This window comes from Malania oleifera, chromosome 10 (assembly GCF_029873635.1).
Source record: "Malania oleifera isolate guangnan ecotype guangnan chromosome 10, ASM2987363v1, whole genome shotgun sequence".
NCBI classification, from domain to species: domain Eukaryota; kingdom Viridiplantae; phylum Streptophyta; class Magnoliopsida; order Santalales; family Ximeniaceae; genus Malania; species Malania oleifera.
In genome coordinates, this window is record NC_080426.1 from 7,627,801 (window position 1) to 7,644,669 (window position 16,869).

Genomic DNA, 16,869 nt, shown 5'->3' on the forward strand with positions numbered 1-16,869 from the left:
TCTAGAATTGCCTTCACCCGTGCAAGGCCCGGGGTGGCGCAACTGGGCTGCACACCAAATTTCAGTTATTTTGCCGCACGTAGCAATTTAAAATCAAACATACGGAATGACCCAATGTTTGGGTTTGGGGAGGTCTTAGATTTGATAAGATAAAATATAAAATTTTATTAAAATTTACCTAAATTTACACATTCAGTTTTATTGTCTGAAATTTATATTCCAGATGCCAATGGAAGATTATATTTGACTAACAAAATGTCTATTCTCAAAAATAAATAATTATTTTAAAATTTTATCATAAAAATATCTATTCCATGTTAAATAAAATAATTAAAAAAATATAAAAAATAACTATTCTCTTAACGAGTTGGAAAGGCCCTGCCAATATACCTTACCTGGCTGCTAATCTCCCAAATCGTAAAACACAAGATAAAAAATCTTTGTTTTATAGAAAATTGTCTTTTAAAAAAAAATAAAAATAAATAATAGTTCACACAAATAGTGTATAAACTCATTCATAATCATTTGTGGATTCAAGATTTTATTTGAAAGAAAGAAAAATATAAATTATTATTTATTATTTTTTTTTTAAAATCAAATATTATTAGAAATAAGAAAGTACATTAAATTTTAGATAAAATTAAGAAAACAAATATTAATGGTGTATAAAATTAATTTTTTGCTAATTCATTTGTCATATTTTATTTTATTTTGTTCAGTGATAATTTTTTAGATAGTATGGCATGGTATGCTTTAAACGCAATTTAAATAACATCAACTTTGATTGCCTTCGCAATCTATAAAAGAACTGACGGCAAGAAGTGGTTACTAAAATTGCTCAAAAGCAACATTATTTTACTTCATCTTATAAAATAATAGCACAATTTAGAATAAGCGCAAACTGCGGAGATTGAACTCAAAAAACCAAATGCCACCATTAACTCAATTACATCATTTAAATGCATATATAATGCAAACAGTCGATGTCATAATCAACTAGAAACTAATGCATGCGAGATCCTGTTTCCCCTCCTGCTTAGGACTAATTACAGAGCAAGGTGTCTCTTGTTGCATTACCGGTGGTAGGATTCACCCTAATAACAAATGGGATTTTTGCTTTGTTATGAATATGGAATAAAATAATTATATATGAAGCATGGGGTCTTTGCGCTAGGGAAAATGATCTTACCCATCTGCTACTTTACAAAGGTAATCCCGTTGATCCTCTCTTAAAGGCACATCTGTGAAGTCTAACCCCATACAATGACCACAAGTCAGCCAACACTTTATATAGCTAATCAATCTTCAACAAAAGAAAAATATTTGGATTTGAAAGAAAAACATTGGTACATTTGGATGTCCAATGAAAATTGAAGCATTCCGTCCTGTTTCCTATAGCAAATTTACCCTTGCATTGTTCTCTTTAGACAGGAATGCCACAAGACACAAAACAAACCTATGGCAAAAGCAGCAGCGTGACGTAAATGGCATGAGAAACAGAGCTGTTGCAAATTCCATGTACAAGACATCATAGAGATTTCTACTCTATTGAAGGTCTATAAAGCACCCAATGTTATATTATGAACTAAATCTTCATGCAACAACCATATTTAAAATTTCAAACTGTGGAAGTTTATCCCTAAGAAAACCGTGACCAGGGCATCCTGTTGAACCAAAACTCCTCTAACAGAGAGTTGCATGACAAGATTGGTGTACCCTAAACACCTAAGTGGGAGTAGGAAGTGGTACTGTGAGTTGGAGTGATCATTTTCAACGAGTCAAAACTGTTTCACAGCATTCAAATCCTCCGCTTTTGTTATCCTACATATCCATGACCATTTTTGCTAGCCAATCCTAGTGATGAACCTGTTTTAATAAATACATCCAATTTCTTGGTAATAGCTTCAATTCTATTATGTGCATGCTTCTTTTTCTTCTTATGGATAAATCAAAATTCTAAATCTTTGGTGAACCTGTCCACCATAACCTCCAGGTCAATGTATCAAATCCTTAACTGGCCTGCCAAACAAGTCAGTGTTTGCTCTTACAAACTGGATCAGTTTTGATCTCAGGCCGTGAAGCTCAAAATCACCGAAAACAATCCAATGTGCCTCACTGGACACCAGCTCTAGTGGGTGTCAGTCCTTCATCACTGTCTGGACAGGTCAATCTTCCTCTTCATCCAAATTATCAATTGTAGAGGTTTCAGCTTTTCCTTCAATGTAGCCAAGTAGCAGAGCTGAGTTGTTATTTGATCACCATGTACTTCTCCGGCACAATTGTCAAAATTTTCATTAGGAGGTGGCATGCTGAAATAATAGCTTGCAATTGTTTTAGGTTTGGCCTTCCAAGGATAAATGGATAATGTTGTATTCCGAGTTTCCTTTCACAACTAAGAAGTCCACCATTATGATTTGTTGAGGCTCTGCAGCCAGAGTGATTGGCAATGTGATTAATCCATGAGATTGTACGGACTGCCAGCAAATTCTATAAGAGGAGTATTGGGCACCCTAATCGCTCAGAAAACTTCATTTGTTGAAGGATAAGATTAAAAAGTACATCAAAACGACCATCATCCACCAACATCAATTTCACCCTATGAAGGCAATCAAAATTCACAGCCATGACTAGGTGAGTGCATCATTGTCAGACAGAAATCCCTCAGATATGAAGTTGAGATGTAAATAAACTTGCTCCCTATTTGTATCCCTGGGTCTTTTTGGGCAACTCCTTCTGATCAACTACTTTGAGGAGACCCAATTGCCTTCCCAACAGGAGCAGGGAAACCAAAAAACATAAATGATCCCTGCTTTAGGTCAGTTGTCATCTGATTCCCTCCCATGAGGTTCTCAAGTTCTCTACACTTGGCAACATATCACCTGATATGTTGAGATTCCTACCCTCATTTATATCATGATCATGGTCACTGTTAGATTACTATACCTAAAAGCTTAAGTTATTATGTAGTAGGCCAAAAAATGCACATCAAGCTTTAATACTACCTCGCACGTGCAGCCCAACAGCACTGGAGAGATAAACAAATGAAAAAAAACACCCATTACAAGGAATACAATAATTTTGCACACAATAAATGCAGGCAACAAGAGTAAAACCTAGAACCTTTTGGCAACCATGGCTCTAATACCATCTTAGACTACCATTTTACCTAAAAGGTTAAGTTATTAAGCTGTGAGTCAACAATGCATATCAAGTCTTAACAGTCGCAATGAAAACGACAATACTTGTTTGAATGCAACTTTGCAGCTTCCACCTTCATTTTCCTAGCCATCTAAGTTCTGAATTTGCAAGAATTTTCAGATTGTAGAATATTAGATCGTAGTTATAAAATTGCTTTGGGTCTTCCATTCTTTTCTCGGATCATTTAATCAACCAGGGTGAGGTGGTGTGATGATCATTATCTGTGCTTCATTTTTCTCCACTCTCCTAGTGCATGATCTCCTTATGTGCCTTCTGCCTCTCCAAAGGGCTTATCAACTCCCTGGAAAATCCCTAAGTAAACTCCAAAAAAGAATGATAAGCTTGTAAATTACAACACATAGAGGTCTCTCCCGGATTCAGAAAAGTCAACATGAAGATTCCAGGAAGGTAAGGATCTCTATTGCCTATTCATTCATATTCACTTCCTGGTTTCATTTTGACTTGAGCATTGGAGGGATCCCCCTTAACTAACCCCCAGGCTTCCCAAGTTTGTTTTTGTTGCAGGAGGTGCTAAGAGGCATCTCCAAGGGCAACGATAAATAACTATTACACAGTGCATCACAGTTAAGTATATGATATACATCCTATAAGAAGCATAAAAACATTTGTAGCTTAGTAGTGGGAATGCTTAATTAGTATTTGATGTTACAGGTTCAAACCCAACTCACTTTTTCCACTTAAACTTTTGAAAATTAATATGAAACATTTAGCTTATCCAGAAATGCACAAATTCAGATTGCAAGTTCCAAGGTTCTGAATAAATGCATTGCAAAATTCATGCATTTGCCTCCAATTTATGACCCCGAGTATGAATTAGGTATTCTCAAAGAACTACAAGTTTCTCCTTAGTATAATTTTAGGCTTTCAAGTGTCTAGTTGTTTTAAGTATGAACACGTTGCTATGTCATAACTGACGGCTTAGGAATATTGATTTCTATGACAATAGAATGCTCGCTGTTTGACAACATGGCCGATTGGCCATTCTTGCATACATTCTGAATCATTAAGAACTATGATCAAGTATTGTTTCAACATACCAGCACCCACAATTTTTGATCCCCGGAAAGATGTATTGCCTGTAGCAAATGCACCTTCTAAGTTAGCATTGCTCAAATTTGCCTGCATAAAAAGTTACATGCATGCATAAGAACATCAAGGAAACCTTAATTACGGCCATTAGGACAGGGCAAATAGTTAAAAACTACAATGGGCACCAGTATCATGAATGGCTTCAGATTCAGATATACTAATTTTTACATTAATTATTATAAAACTTGAGGTCCGCACTGATCTTGCAGACTATATAGGCATTATACACAAAAGATGCATTTGTATCGAAAGCCAAGCAGATAGGAAAGCAGAAAGTGGCAGCAACTAATTGGGTTCTTATATCTATGGTGTGGATTGTTTTGGTATGCCAAATATGGAATAAAAAGCTGGTAGGCCACAACTCTAATTGTTTTAACACCATGATATGTTCATGTACATAGTACATCCTTGAGTTGGAATGTGATAAAGCAGTAATTAGTGCAGAAGAAGCAAAGTCTTTAAAAGCACGGTTTCCTACTTATATCAATAAAAACAATTTGGTAAATACCCAAATAAGATTAAGAAATGAAAATATGGTGGGTTTGGGGCAAGACCACCTCTAAACAAAGATTTGAGGGATTTGTTATTTCATCCAAAGAATCCAGCCCTTGCACCCCCTGGCACAATAATGTATTAATTGGGTTCTTATTTCTACAGTGCGGATTGTTTTGGTATGCCAAATAAGGAATTAAAAGCTGGTTGGCCACAACTCTAATTACCTTATCATCATTATATGTTCATGTACAACCTTAATTTGTATTGTGATAAAGCAGTAATTAATGTTGAAGAAGCAATGTCTTTAAAAGCATGGCTCCCTACTTATATCAATAAAACAATTTAGTAAATACCCAGATAAGATTAGGAAATGCAAATATGGTGGGTTTGGGCCTTTGGGGCAAGATGGCCACTAAACACAGATTTGAGGGATTTGGTATTTCACTGAAAGAATCCACCCCTTGCACCCCTTGGCACAAAAATGTATTAATTTGTCAGGCATGAGTGTGTAGTATCAATAGTTCATGACTTCAGCACCCATTGAGCAACCAGCAAATGTAAAAACGCTGAAAGCTAGGGTCATATGAAGATCACCCTCCTAGAAACCCTTTATTGGTGGTACTAGGAATGGAATGGCCTTTACCAAAAGAGGTTGGGGTATAAATAGGTACACATGCAAATAAACATGTATACCTTAGATGGATGTATTATGTTAGAGGTTATATATGTCATTCAGTATCATTATTATTGAATGTGTTAGTATGTTAATTGGTGAGAGTTAGTAAGGGTATTATTGTCATTAGAATGTATTGAAATTTGTATTATAAATAGAGGGAGCGACCTATCTTCAAGTTAGGTCATTCATTTTTAATCAAATATTAACATGGTATCAGAGCATGATCCTATCTAAACCCTATTTCCCTCAGCCGTCGTCAGAAACCACTATTCCCCTGGCTGTTTTTCCCTAATCCACCTCCATCCCATACTAAATCACAAAACCAACCATATACCCATAATCAGAACCCCCCCCCCCCCCCAACAACCCATTCCACAAAACCCTATCGCCGGAGGGCCCCTCACGCGCTGGTGCGTGAGAGAAGCTCTGGCCACTTTTTTCTTTTTTCTTTTTTCTTCTGCCACGCTCCGATTCCTTCTTTAGACTATATTATCAAGCTGTTAGACCAGTTTTTTGCTAAAAAATTCAACCTTTTTAGACCATGCACTCCCGGTATTCTGTTAATTTCTGTTCAGGATTTGTGAAGACTTCCTTGTGAGTTTTTTGGAGCTGTGGCATTGTTCGTATGTTCAGTTGTGAGGCTGTGGCAGTGCTATATCCGTCGGTGGATTGTTCACCTTGTCTGTGGTTGCGTCAGTGTTTCACATGGCTTGTGATTGTTCCGATTATTGTATGTCCTTGTTTTTGGTGTGGTTGCTGTTTGTGAGTGCTGTGGTAGTGCTACATCCATCAATGAGTTGTTCACCTCGTTCATCATTGTGTCAGTGCTTCACATAGTTTGTGATTGTCTCGATTAGTTTTGATTATTCTTCTTGTTTTTGGTGTGATTGCTGATTTGCGAGTGTTGGGATGGAATCTATGAATCCCAAAATTTTGTTTCCTACATTGCTGCCGCAAATAAGGGCTCAAAAGTTGGATGGAAAGAACTATGTTCAATGGTCTACAGCTGTTCGGATTTATTTAGCAAGATTAGGGAAATTTGACCACTTGCTCCAATCTGATAAGAAGATAAAAGACGTGGGTTTAGGAAGATGCCTTGATTGTTTTCCTTTTATGGAATTCGATGGAGCCATAGATTCCACGAATGTGTAAGCATCTAGATACGTGCAATGAGATTTGGGATTATGTCAAACTTCTTTACTCCAGTAACATTAAACATATGTATGATTTATCCCAGGAGTAATTTTAGTTACAACAAGGAAATAGGAGCATTGCAGATTATTTTGGAGAGAAAGCATATTCATAAGGAGCTTAACATCGTGCAACCTATAACTGCCGACGTTCATGAGATGCAAAAGCAGAAGGAGAATATGACAGTTCTTCGTGTTCTAGCAAGCTTGAGACCTAAGTTTGAGGCAATTTGGTACCAATACTCAGTAGTGTTGAGCTGCCATCATTTGCTTATATTTATTCTCCTATCCTTCGTGCTTCCTTTAGCACACATTCTTTTGTTCTTGCATTTGGCTCTGAGAGGATAGCCTTTGCTACACGGAGTGATTCTAATTCTCTACCAAACAACCGCAAAAGTTATCGCAGTGGTTCAAGTAGTTGTAGTGGTAGAGACGGGCAAGGTGGAGGTACTCCTTGCAGGTTGTGGACCGAATAATGATGGTATTGTTTACCCCCATGGCTGGATTTTGCGGTCTAAAGACTGGACTTAGCCGGAGGCCAAACAAACTAAATCAAGCTTTTACTTTAAACTATAAGTGAGATTTTCCCTATTAAGTCCTTATCCGAAATCAGGTGCACACTTGGGAAAAATCCATTGCTCTGTAAACCACTTTATAGAACAATGTGGGTGCACTTTGATCTCTGTAAACTAAGATGTCGTGCATCTGTAACTCTGTAATCTCTGAGCCATAAAGGTTTTTAAAAATATACTAATATATAAATTATGCAAATAAAAATATCATCATAGAAATCTCATCATTACTAATTGTTTCATAAAACATATAACGAACTTTAATAAAAAAATAAGTTCATGTCATACGATTTTTGTGCTAAAAATATTTATTCTTAATAGTACATCATAATGCTGTAAATAATCCGAGAGAAATAAAAATATTTTTTAAAAAATAAACTTGGGAATATTTTATAAAAAGGTGACATAATCACACCCACTTACCTTGATTTAACCTTGTGAAGGGATCACGCCTTTTTTAGAAAATTTATCTCTTAAAAAAGAGGTTGGAAAGTGTAGTAGAGTGAGAATTTCAAGTATATAAAGAAATTATCCTTCCACCACTCAAATCTCTCACTTTTTCTTCTCCCTTTTGAAATTTTCACGTAAGTGAGGTTGTGAGCTTCAGAGGGAGTGTCTCCTATTTATAGCCTGGAAACCCATGTGTACACATGTATGATTTACATATATGTACATATTATTCATGTATACAGGAGGAAACATGGGCAGCTCACATATTATACTCATATTATATTTTATATATATATATATATAATGCAAGACATGGTGGTCAACTTACATTATATGAATATGTAAAAAGTCAAATTAAGCGGCTTAGAGAGAAAGAGGGAGCATCATGTCGGCAAGTATATATATAATGATGGTTGACATGGGGTTCAGGAGAATATATGTTATATATGATGGTGATGGGATATAATAATTAAGGGATGGGGAGAAACAAATTGAGAGAGAGAGAGAGAGAGAGAACTGTCAGCAGGTATATATATATATATAAGAACTAAAATATTTTCTTTATTATATTTTTTTCTTCATGTATGTGTATGATGGGCGCAAGAGCATGGGTGCTCTATATCATTACCTACATAAAGGACTGTCTGTTGATTTATTGTTCTGACACTTGATACAATTGATGCAAGCATGGTATTATTGCATGGCCACCTATATGCATGTATGCGTGTTTCTGCAAGCCTAAATAAAATATTTTGAACTAATTGATGTGTCCCCACAATATCTCTTTTATATATATAAAGAAAGTGCGTGAAAGACTAGGAGTGGAAGTGGGCTTTCAATAAAAATATTATTTTGTTATTATATTATGGTGGTGCATGGAAATGAGAGACCGGCTCACATCTACATATATTATATATATACATTTATTATATTATCCTGCTCCTACTCATACTATATATATTTGAATGATTACATCCTCCCATCCTTATACAAATTTCGTTCTCGAAATTTACTAAATATAACTCTAATTGAAATCAATTGAATTACTTAAATGAGAACCTTGTCTAGTGTCAGGCTTTTAGTCCAGCCTCACATCGTCAAATAGAGGAGCATACTTCTAGCATATTTTCCTCTTCAAGTTCCCACGATGCTTCCTCAATTGCATGGTTGCACCAAAGAACTTGTACTAATGGAATCTTTTTGGTACGCAATTCATGATCCTTGCTGTCTAAAATTTGGACTGGTATTTCTTCATACAATAGAGTATCGTTGCCTTCCAACGACTCATAACTTATCACATGAGAAGGATCTGAAATGTACTTCTTCAGCATGAAAATGTGAAACACATCATGAATTTTTGATAATGCAAGAGCTAGGACTACTCTATAAGCAACTGGACCAATCATTTCCAATATCTTGAATGACCTAATATACCTATGGCTTAACTTAGCCTTCTTTCTAAATCTCATGATCCCTTTTATGGGAGCTACCTTTAGAAATATATTGTCCCCCACTTCAAACTCTAACTCTCGTCAACGAGTATCAACATAACTCTTTTGTCGACTCTGAACTATTTTTATTTTATCCCTAATAAGCTTAATTTTATCAGAGGTTCTTTGTATAATCTTTGGACCTATAATTCGTCATTCACCAATCTCATCCCAATACAATAGGGATTGACACCTTCGACCATATAATGCTTCATTAGGTGTCATTTCTATGCTTGATTGATAGTTGTTGTTATAGGCAAACTCAACCAAAGGCAAATACTAAATCCAACTTCCTTTGTAACAAAGCACACACGTTCTTAGCATATCCTCTAATATTTGAATTGTTCTTTCCGTTTGTCCATCAGTTTGAGGATGAAATGTCATGCTAAAGGTAAGTCGGGATCCCAAAGCTCCTTGCAAACTCCTCCAAAAATCGAAATGTGAATCATGGATCTCGGTCCAATACGATAGACACTGGTATGCCATGTAGCCTAACTATGTCCTGAACATACAACTCTGCAAAATTAACTGATTAGAATACAATGAGCAGTTTTTGTTAAACGATCAACAGCTACTCAAATGACATTTTGCCCATGGAGTGTTTGTGGTAGTCCTGTCACAGACTCCATAGACAAATATAGGTGGCAAAGCTTCCCCAATGGAGAACATAACATTATTAATCCTGTAATTTTATTTCTTTTCTAAATTTTTCTTCAAGGAATTTCTTTAGGCAACATTTAAAGAATATTTATAGATTACCTATGTTGTCATTTGGCCAACAATGTCTAGGGCTTTTTGTTGGTGTCCCAAGCCATGAAAATCTATAAATATATAGTTGTAATTTGTTTTCAATCGGGCTGAACTAAAAATTAAGTTTGTTGGAGTTATATGAGCTAGTGGGCAGATTGATGCCTTAAAAGGGTAACCATTATCCTTCTGTTGTATCTTCTTCTCCCCTTCCTTTTTCTCTAATGGTTCCCTTCCTCCCTCCCTTTATGCTCTTTCTCTCTCATATCTCAGTCCCTCCATAATTGCTCCCACCCTCCCTGAATTATGATGGATCGATTGGGCTAAGGTGGGGGCGTTGGGACGGGTTCACGAGTCCGGAGTTTTTACGTGCTAGATTGGGTTAGGATGGATCGGTTGGGCTAAGGTGGTGGGTTAGGCAGGGTGGGGCGTTGGGATGAGTTCACAAGTCCGAAGTTTTTCCGTGATGGATCGGTTTGGCTAAGGCGGTGGGTTAGGCAGGGTGGGGGCGTTGGGACGGGTTCATGAGTCTGAAGTTTTTCCATGCCAGATTGGGTTAGTTTTGGTTTGCCCCCCTTCCCTCCCTCCTCCAGAGTTTTTTCGTGATGGATCGGTTGGGCTAAGGTGGTGGGTTAGGCAGGGTGGGGACATCGGGAGGGGTTCACGAGTCCGGAGTTTTTCCGTGCTAGATTGGGTTAGTTTTGGTTTGCCCTCTCTCTCTCTCTCTCTCTCTCTCTCATTATATACATAGTCAATTTTTAAATGGTAGAAATTCTTTTGAGTCCTCGTACTATCAGCTTCCCTCCCTCCCTCCTCCAGAGTTTTTCCGTGATGGATAGGTTGGGCTAAGGTGGTGGATTAGGCAGGGTGAGGACAAACCAAAACTAACCCAATTTGGCACGGAAAAACTACTACTGTCAGCTTCTTAACTACACAGCGAGGTAAGGGTACGTATATCATGTAGTTCATTTTAAACTTAACTCACATCAAACAAACTAGTCAAAAGCAAACCAAAAAATAAAAATGCTGCTATTCATAAAATATAATAGAGTCAAAATGTTCAATTATAAATAACCTTTGTCACATTTGCCAAGGAAAAATCTGCTCCCCTGAGATCAGCATCAGAAAGATCAGCCCCTGAGCCATGGAAAAACATTTAAAAAATCAGAAAGATCTCTTACAGGCTGTTTTGTGCAGCCAGATTGGCCTAACAGTTCTACTGATGGACTGCCAGTCTGCCAATATAATTTGAGCCATTTGATTGGTCAGATTGGGGAACCATACCATAAAGATTTAGGCCTAGCCCTGGCTCATCCGACTTGCAAGGTAGTGTAGCATACCTCAGTCAAGATGCACTTGTATGAAATATGACCCCTTTTTTGGTAATGTGAAATACAAGATGGTGCCAATGTATCAGTATACGGAAGCTAATTGCTCGTAAAATCTCCCCATGAATGTCCTAGGACCCATACATATTTTCATAATGTGATGTTGTCACAGACAGTATATTAATAATTCAATTAAACCTTTAGGGTCACATTTGGTTCACAGAAATTGGAATGGTTATTCCTTGGAATTGGATGAAATAAGATGAGAAGTGAGAACATTAAAAAAAGTTTTATCGAGAGACAGTCACTCCTGCAAAAATTTGTATTATTCAATCCAACATAGATTAAAGTAGAAGAGACAGACAAAAGACATTGCTTATCTTTTCCATGTCATCAATTAGTAAACTTTTTTCCATTGTCATTCGGTTTACGATAACATATCCTTATATTAAGACTTTTCTATTCCTAAGAATAAGCATTCATGAACCAAATGTAACCTTAAGGAAAGGCTCTGAAACTAAGTTCAAGTCCCTCACTCATGGAGTCACATTTTGCTAGTTAAGTAGTTAATTGCTTCCCACATGATTTCTTTTTCCTTGTAACCACTGTTACTCAATAACTGCAGAAGTTATCTGGACTTTAAGGGATCATTTGCTTAAATTGTCAAGTGTCAAGTTGATATTCATATGTTATGTTCCATTTCTACAAGGAGCATTGTATAAATAGCCTCCCTACTAGCAGGTATTGCATGTTGTTACCACAAAATTAGCTTGGACTCTACCAAAGTGCAATACAATTGGTAAATGAAAGCGTCATTACCCTAATAATGCAAAGATCAAAATCTGTAGGTACAGCCTGGTAAAATAAAAGGAATAGGCCAGTGTTCTAGCAGCCAATGTGTTCAAGGCCAAAAATTCATATATGAACAGTTTTATACATTGGGATCACTGTAAAATTCAAAGAACAAACATTACACAGGGCTTCCTATTTTAATATAATCATTCTATTTTTACACAGTAAATGTATTAATTCAGGATAGGATGCACTGTATAGGAGCAAGTCCACAAAAGGAAACAAAAAACCTGTTAAATCAGCGTCAAAAAAGCTTGCACCTAACAACTTCGCACCCTTAAAACTTGCTTGCCGCAATATTGACTGAAAGAAAAAACACGGATTTCAAATGAGTCTCAAATCAGACGAATTGCAACAATCTAAAAGTAGTTCTAGTCCATATCTGATATTCTAACTGATATAAGAAGAGCATAGTCTTATAAATTATACCGTTTTAAAGTCTTGTTGGATCAAACTCTTCCCGCTAAAATCCTTCCCCGACAGATCCTGACCCCTCGTCACTTCGGTTCCGTACGGACCTCCTCCCTTCTCACATATACTCAAATCAATCAACACCAACATCGAATTGGAAATTAAACCCTTCGATTAACATTCATTCCAAAAGTATATAATATTTCCTTCCTTTACACGATCTGAAAATCAAAGCAAATTTTCATTTCAAAAGCAAGAAAATTACTTCCAGACAAAACCCTAACCAGACGATTACACTGGATTGTTTCATTGTACCTTAAATGCGAGGGCGGGGTCAACGAAGAAGAGATCGGAAGAGAGAGCAACAAGCAGGCTTGCCTTGGCAAAGGAATCTACGAGAGAGAACACAAGATTGCGAGGGGCTTCGAGCTGCTTCAGGCCCTGTCAAGCATCAGCACTGGTGGGCTAAGATGCGCACCGACCGAGTGTGCATGACTAACCTTAGAAAAATTGGAAGGGGAAGAGCGAAGAGGATGGGAATGGTGACGAGCAGTGTACCTGGGGCGCACGATAGCATGCGGAAGAGGAAGAAGAGAAGCGAGGCTTAGGAATGGCGAAGGAGACAAGTGTTTGTGGAGGGAGTTGGGAAGAAAAGGTAACGTTGAGAAGAGCCATCTTTTCGCTGGCAATGAAAAATATGAAATTGTGATAAGACAGGATATCCTTATATATTTGTTTTTCATATATATATATATATATATATATATAGGATAAAAGATATACCTACATTTAAGGCAGTGATGAAGTTATTACACAAATTAAATAGACCAATTAAAATATAAACTTAAAATACAAGTAAAGGAAATACTAAAACCTTTATAATTTTTTAGTAAAGCTCGTAAAGCTCATAACTTAAATACAACTCTGTATAAAAGTCCATAATTTCCATATAATCTCTCCTTAATTAGACAATTAATGAAAGGAATGTCCTAACAACTATAAAAGGAGTTTTTCAAAAAGAAAAAAAAAGTAAGATATTTTAAATAATCTATTTTCATATAATTGTAATCTCAAATCTTTCTAATTTTCATAACTTAGTCATTAAATTAATCCTCCATATTACACTTTGGTCCTTTAAGCATTTTTTTCATTCTTCGCAAGTGGTTGAGATCATAATCGATTTGTTTAATTAGATTAATATTTAATGGTAACAATTTATTATCATTTTGTGAGAAAATTAGAAGGGTTGAACTAAGAACAATCATGGTCGCCTTTCATAATTTCGATTATGATAATCCTTTCAGAAATTACTCACCTTTTATCAATTCAATCACTGCAATCCAATATCTCATTATGGGAACAAATGGTACCAATAGAATAATTTCCAACCTTCCAAAAAAGGATGTAAAAAATGTTTGGTGTGCTTCTACAATAAAAACAGACCATCTAGAATAAAATTCAAGAATGTTTCCTTGATACATCATCGAAAGGTAAATCATCAATGTATCAAGAACTTACTTTGAAGATTTCAAATTGATAAAGAAGAACCATAGTTTTTTAGGGATATTAATAGCGTTGATATTGATAAAACACTGCTTGTAGGCATTTAAGGATAAATTTTATAAATAAATAAAAAAATCACTTAGTTTCAAAAAATGATGAAGATTTTGACTAATTTACACAAGGTAAACTCAATGAAACTTTATCATAATATTATAAGATGTTCCCTTTTTATTAATACTAGTATAAACCACGACTGATGTGTGTGCTCCCATATTTTTTTTTTTTTTGAAAAAATGTTTGAAAATTGGTTGAAAGAGATTGAAAAAAAAATCAATATTTTAAAAAATAATAATAATAATTGATAGTCCAAAATTATATAATTATTTTTATTAAAAAATTAAAAAATTAATTGGTATTCCAAGATTATATGTATAAATGTCATGTAATTTTATGCAATTACACATTTGAACATTTTTAGAGGACGTATTATCATACCTTCACAGGACTTTAATTATAAGCTATGCCATGAATTTATTTTGGAACAATTGTTCTCTGTAGTTTATCAGTGATCAGACATATAGCAAAGTTACCAACATTTATTGAAATAATGAAATCAAATATTTTCATTAAAACCAACTAATGTAAAGTAACTGTGACCCAAAGTTGAATTAAAAATAGGCAAAATTTACTTTAAATTGTATTAAGTACATACAAGCTTGGTTGTGCATCAAGTATTTATTAGTTTCAACATTTGTAAGAGATTTTAACATGATAAGTGCTTCAAATATATTCATAATTTTTTATTTTTTATTTTTTAAAATTTATACCACAAACTGTCCAAGATAAAAGTCATAAGAGTTTAAAAAAAAAAACCCCTAATATTAGGTTTGGTAGTATGAATTTTAGAGCTTGAATCTAAATTTGGATAAATTAACTCAAATTTCAATACAAATTTGTATTACATCTTATCCGAGTCCAACACAAATCTAAATTGAAAGATTATCCAAACATAAAATAAATCTACTAAATATCATTTCAATATAAAAAAAAAAAAAAAACTTCACGATAGCATATGAAACTATAAAGTACTACAATCGTAGAAAATTCAATTTTGAACCATCCTTTATGACCAAAATGGTTAAAGATTCAACATACACATTCTTATGAATTACATGAGGGAAAAAGTTTAGGAAGTAAGATGGAAAGCTGGGTGGAGGTAGAATCAACATGTTCTAATAATTCTATCCTTTACTGCAACACAAGTTAATGCACTTATGTGGATTCCATCAATATTAGGGCTAAAAGGAGAGGGGCAAATACTTTGGTCGTATTTAGATGTGTTCAAATATTGCCTCACACATTGAACAAATGGAGCTAAAATCTAAGGCTACACATGTTAAATTGGAAGAGGAGAAGATAAGTTAGTTATTATAGTTATAGTTAGTTATCATAGTTAGTTAAGTTTTATTGTCTTGTATAAATATAGTCAAGTACTTCGTATTTTTCAGTTGAGATGTATTTTTTCTCAAATCATCTGTAATTTGATATGATATCAGAGCAACTGCCTTATGCTCTCTCTTTCTGTTTCAAGAAAACTTGAAGAGTTCTGCTTGCCTTCCTCTCTCATAGGGTTCGAATCTCTTCCCACTGTAGCTCTAGATTCTGTCAATGCAAATACTCACAAAAATCTGAAGAGAAGCAGAGAAGATGATGATGATTTCGCAGGTCAAGTTTTTCCGCAAGTGAAAAGATACTGTGGCTTGGCATTGGCCTTGTCTTGAGCTACAAGCATTGTTTCCAAGTGTAAATTCAACTTGTTTTTGTAAGGAAAGATTTTGATCTGAAATCTTTCTTGTATTTTTCTTATACATATTTCTTGCATTTCTTGGAGAAATTCCAGAAATGACTTTACTGACGAAAATTCCAGCAGTTCTCATACTTCTTATCACATGATCAATCCTTCAGACGATCCATCTGGTCCATACTACTTGCATCCAAGTGAGAATCCCGATGCATTACTTGTTTCTGAAATCTTTACTGGTGATAACTATATTGCATGGAGTCGATCAATCACCATTGCACTAATAGTCAAGAATAAAGCAGCATTCATTGATGGTTCGATTCTTATTCCTCCTGCTAATCAGTGTACTCTTTATACCACTTAGCTGTGCCAATAATCTGGTTCTCTCGTGGTTAATGAATTCTATTTCCAAGGAAATAAGGAATAGTTTTCTTTATGTTACATCTGTTGTTGATTTTTGGAAAGAATTGCAAACAAGATACTTACGAAGTATTTTAATTCTTTCATGACATTATGGGATGAGTATGTTAATTACAGACCATTCCCAACCTGTAGTTGTGGAAAGATGGCAACATGTACCTGCAACCTGTTTGATTTTTTACTGGTTAGACAATAGTCTGATTATGTGTTGAAATTTTTGGTTGGCTTAAATGACTCCTACGCCTCAATTTGAAGCCAATTGCTTATGATTTCACCATTATCAAGTATGGCAAAAGTATTCTCTTTACTACTTCAAGAGGAGAGTAAAAACAACTAAATAATTCTGTTAGCAATGAAACTCATGCCTTGATTGCCAAATAGAATATTCAGACATATGTTTCATCTGTTCCATCAAAGTTTTCCAAAGACAAACAGAAGATATCTTCTCTACATTGCACTCATTATGGATACAATGGACATACAATAAAGAAATGTTTTCACCTTCATGGTTACCCTCCTGGCGGGACTGGACCAAAAGGGAAACGCAAACCACCCACTACTTATGCGGCTATGTCAACCTTTGAGGTCTCCATTCAACACAGTAACAAGGATCAAAAGTTTTCTTT

General features: G+C 35.4%; 1 protein-coding gene across 4 annotated transcripts; it reads right to left on the reverse strand.

The window, feature by feature from the left end:
* Positions 1–825: 825 nt before the first annotated feature.
* Positions 826–13,239, reverse strand: LOC131165845 (thylakoid lumenal 15 kDa protein 1, chloroplastic). Of its 4 annotated transcripts, XM_058123963.1 has the most exons (8): positions 13,078–13,239; positions 12,835–12,960; positions 12,538–12,633; positions 12,339–12,411; positions 11,004–11,065; positions 4,257–4,338; positions 1,190–1,250; positions 826–1,094 (listed from the first exon to the last, which is right to left on the reverse strand). In XM_058123963.1, exons 1-8 carry the CDS (start codon positions 13,192–13,194, stop codon positions 1,043–1,045), a joined length of 669 nt encoding a protein of 222 aa, XP_057979946.1. In that variant the 5' UTR covers positions 13,195–13,239; the 3' UTR covers positions 826–1,042. The 4 variants fall into 4 exon arrangements, with proteins under 4 accessions (XP_057979946.1, XP_057979948.1, XP_057979947.1 ...); XM_058123965.1 differs by lacking the exons at positions 826–1,094; positions 1,190–1,250 and adding an exon at positions 3,047–3,499 and having other exon boundaries at positions 13,078–13,221; XM_058123964.1 differs by lacking the exons at positions 826–1,094; positions 1,190–1,250 and adding an exon at positions 3,047–3,510 and having other exon boundaries at positions 13,078–13,221.
* Between the last annotated feature and the right edge of the window lie 3,630 nt (positions 13,240–16,869).

Bases quoted from the DNA above. Each gene is read 5' to 3' on its own strand.
- LOC131165845 (XM_058123962.1), bottom strand. From the start codon at position 13,194: ATGGCTCTTCTCAACGTTACCTTTTCTTCCCAACTCCCTCCACAAACA. The intron at 12,961-13,077 runs GTACACTGCTCG...GATGCTTGACAG, and splicing joins CATGCTATCGTGCGCCCCAG to GGCCTGAAGCAGCTCGAAGC. The intron at 11,066-12,338 runs GTTTTTTGTTTC...TCCATGGCTCAG, and splicing joins TTTTGACGCTGATTTAACAG to GGGCTGATCTTTCTGATGCT.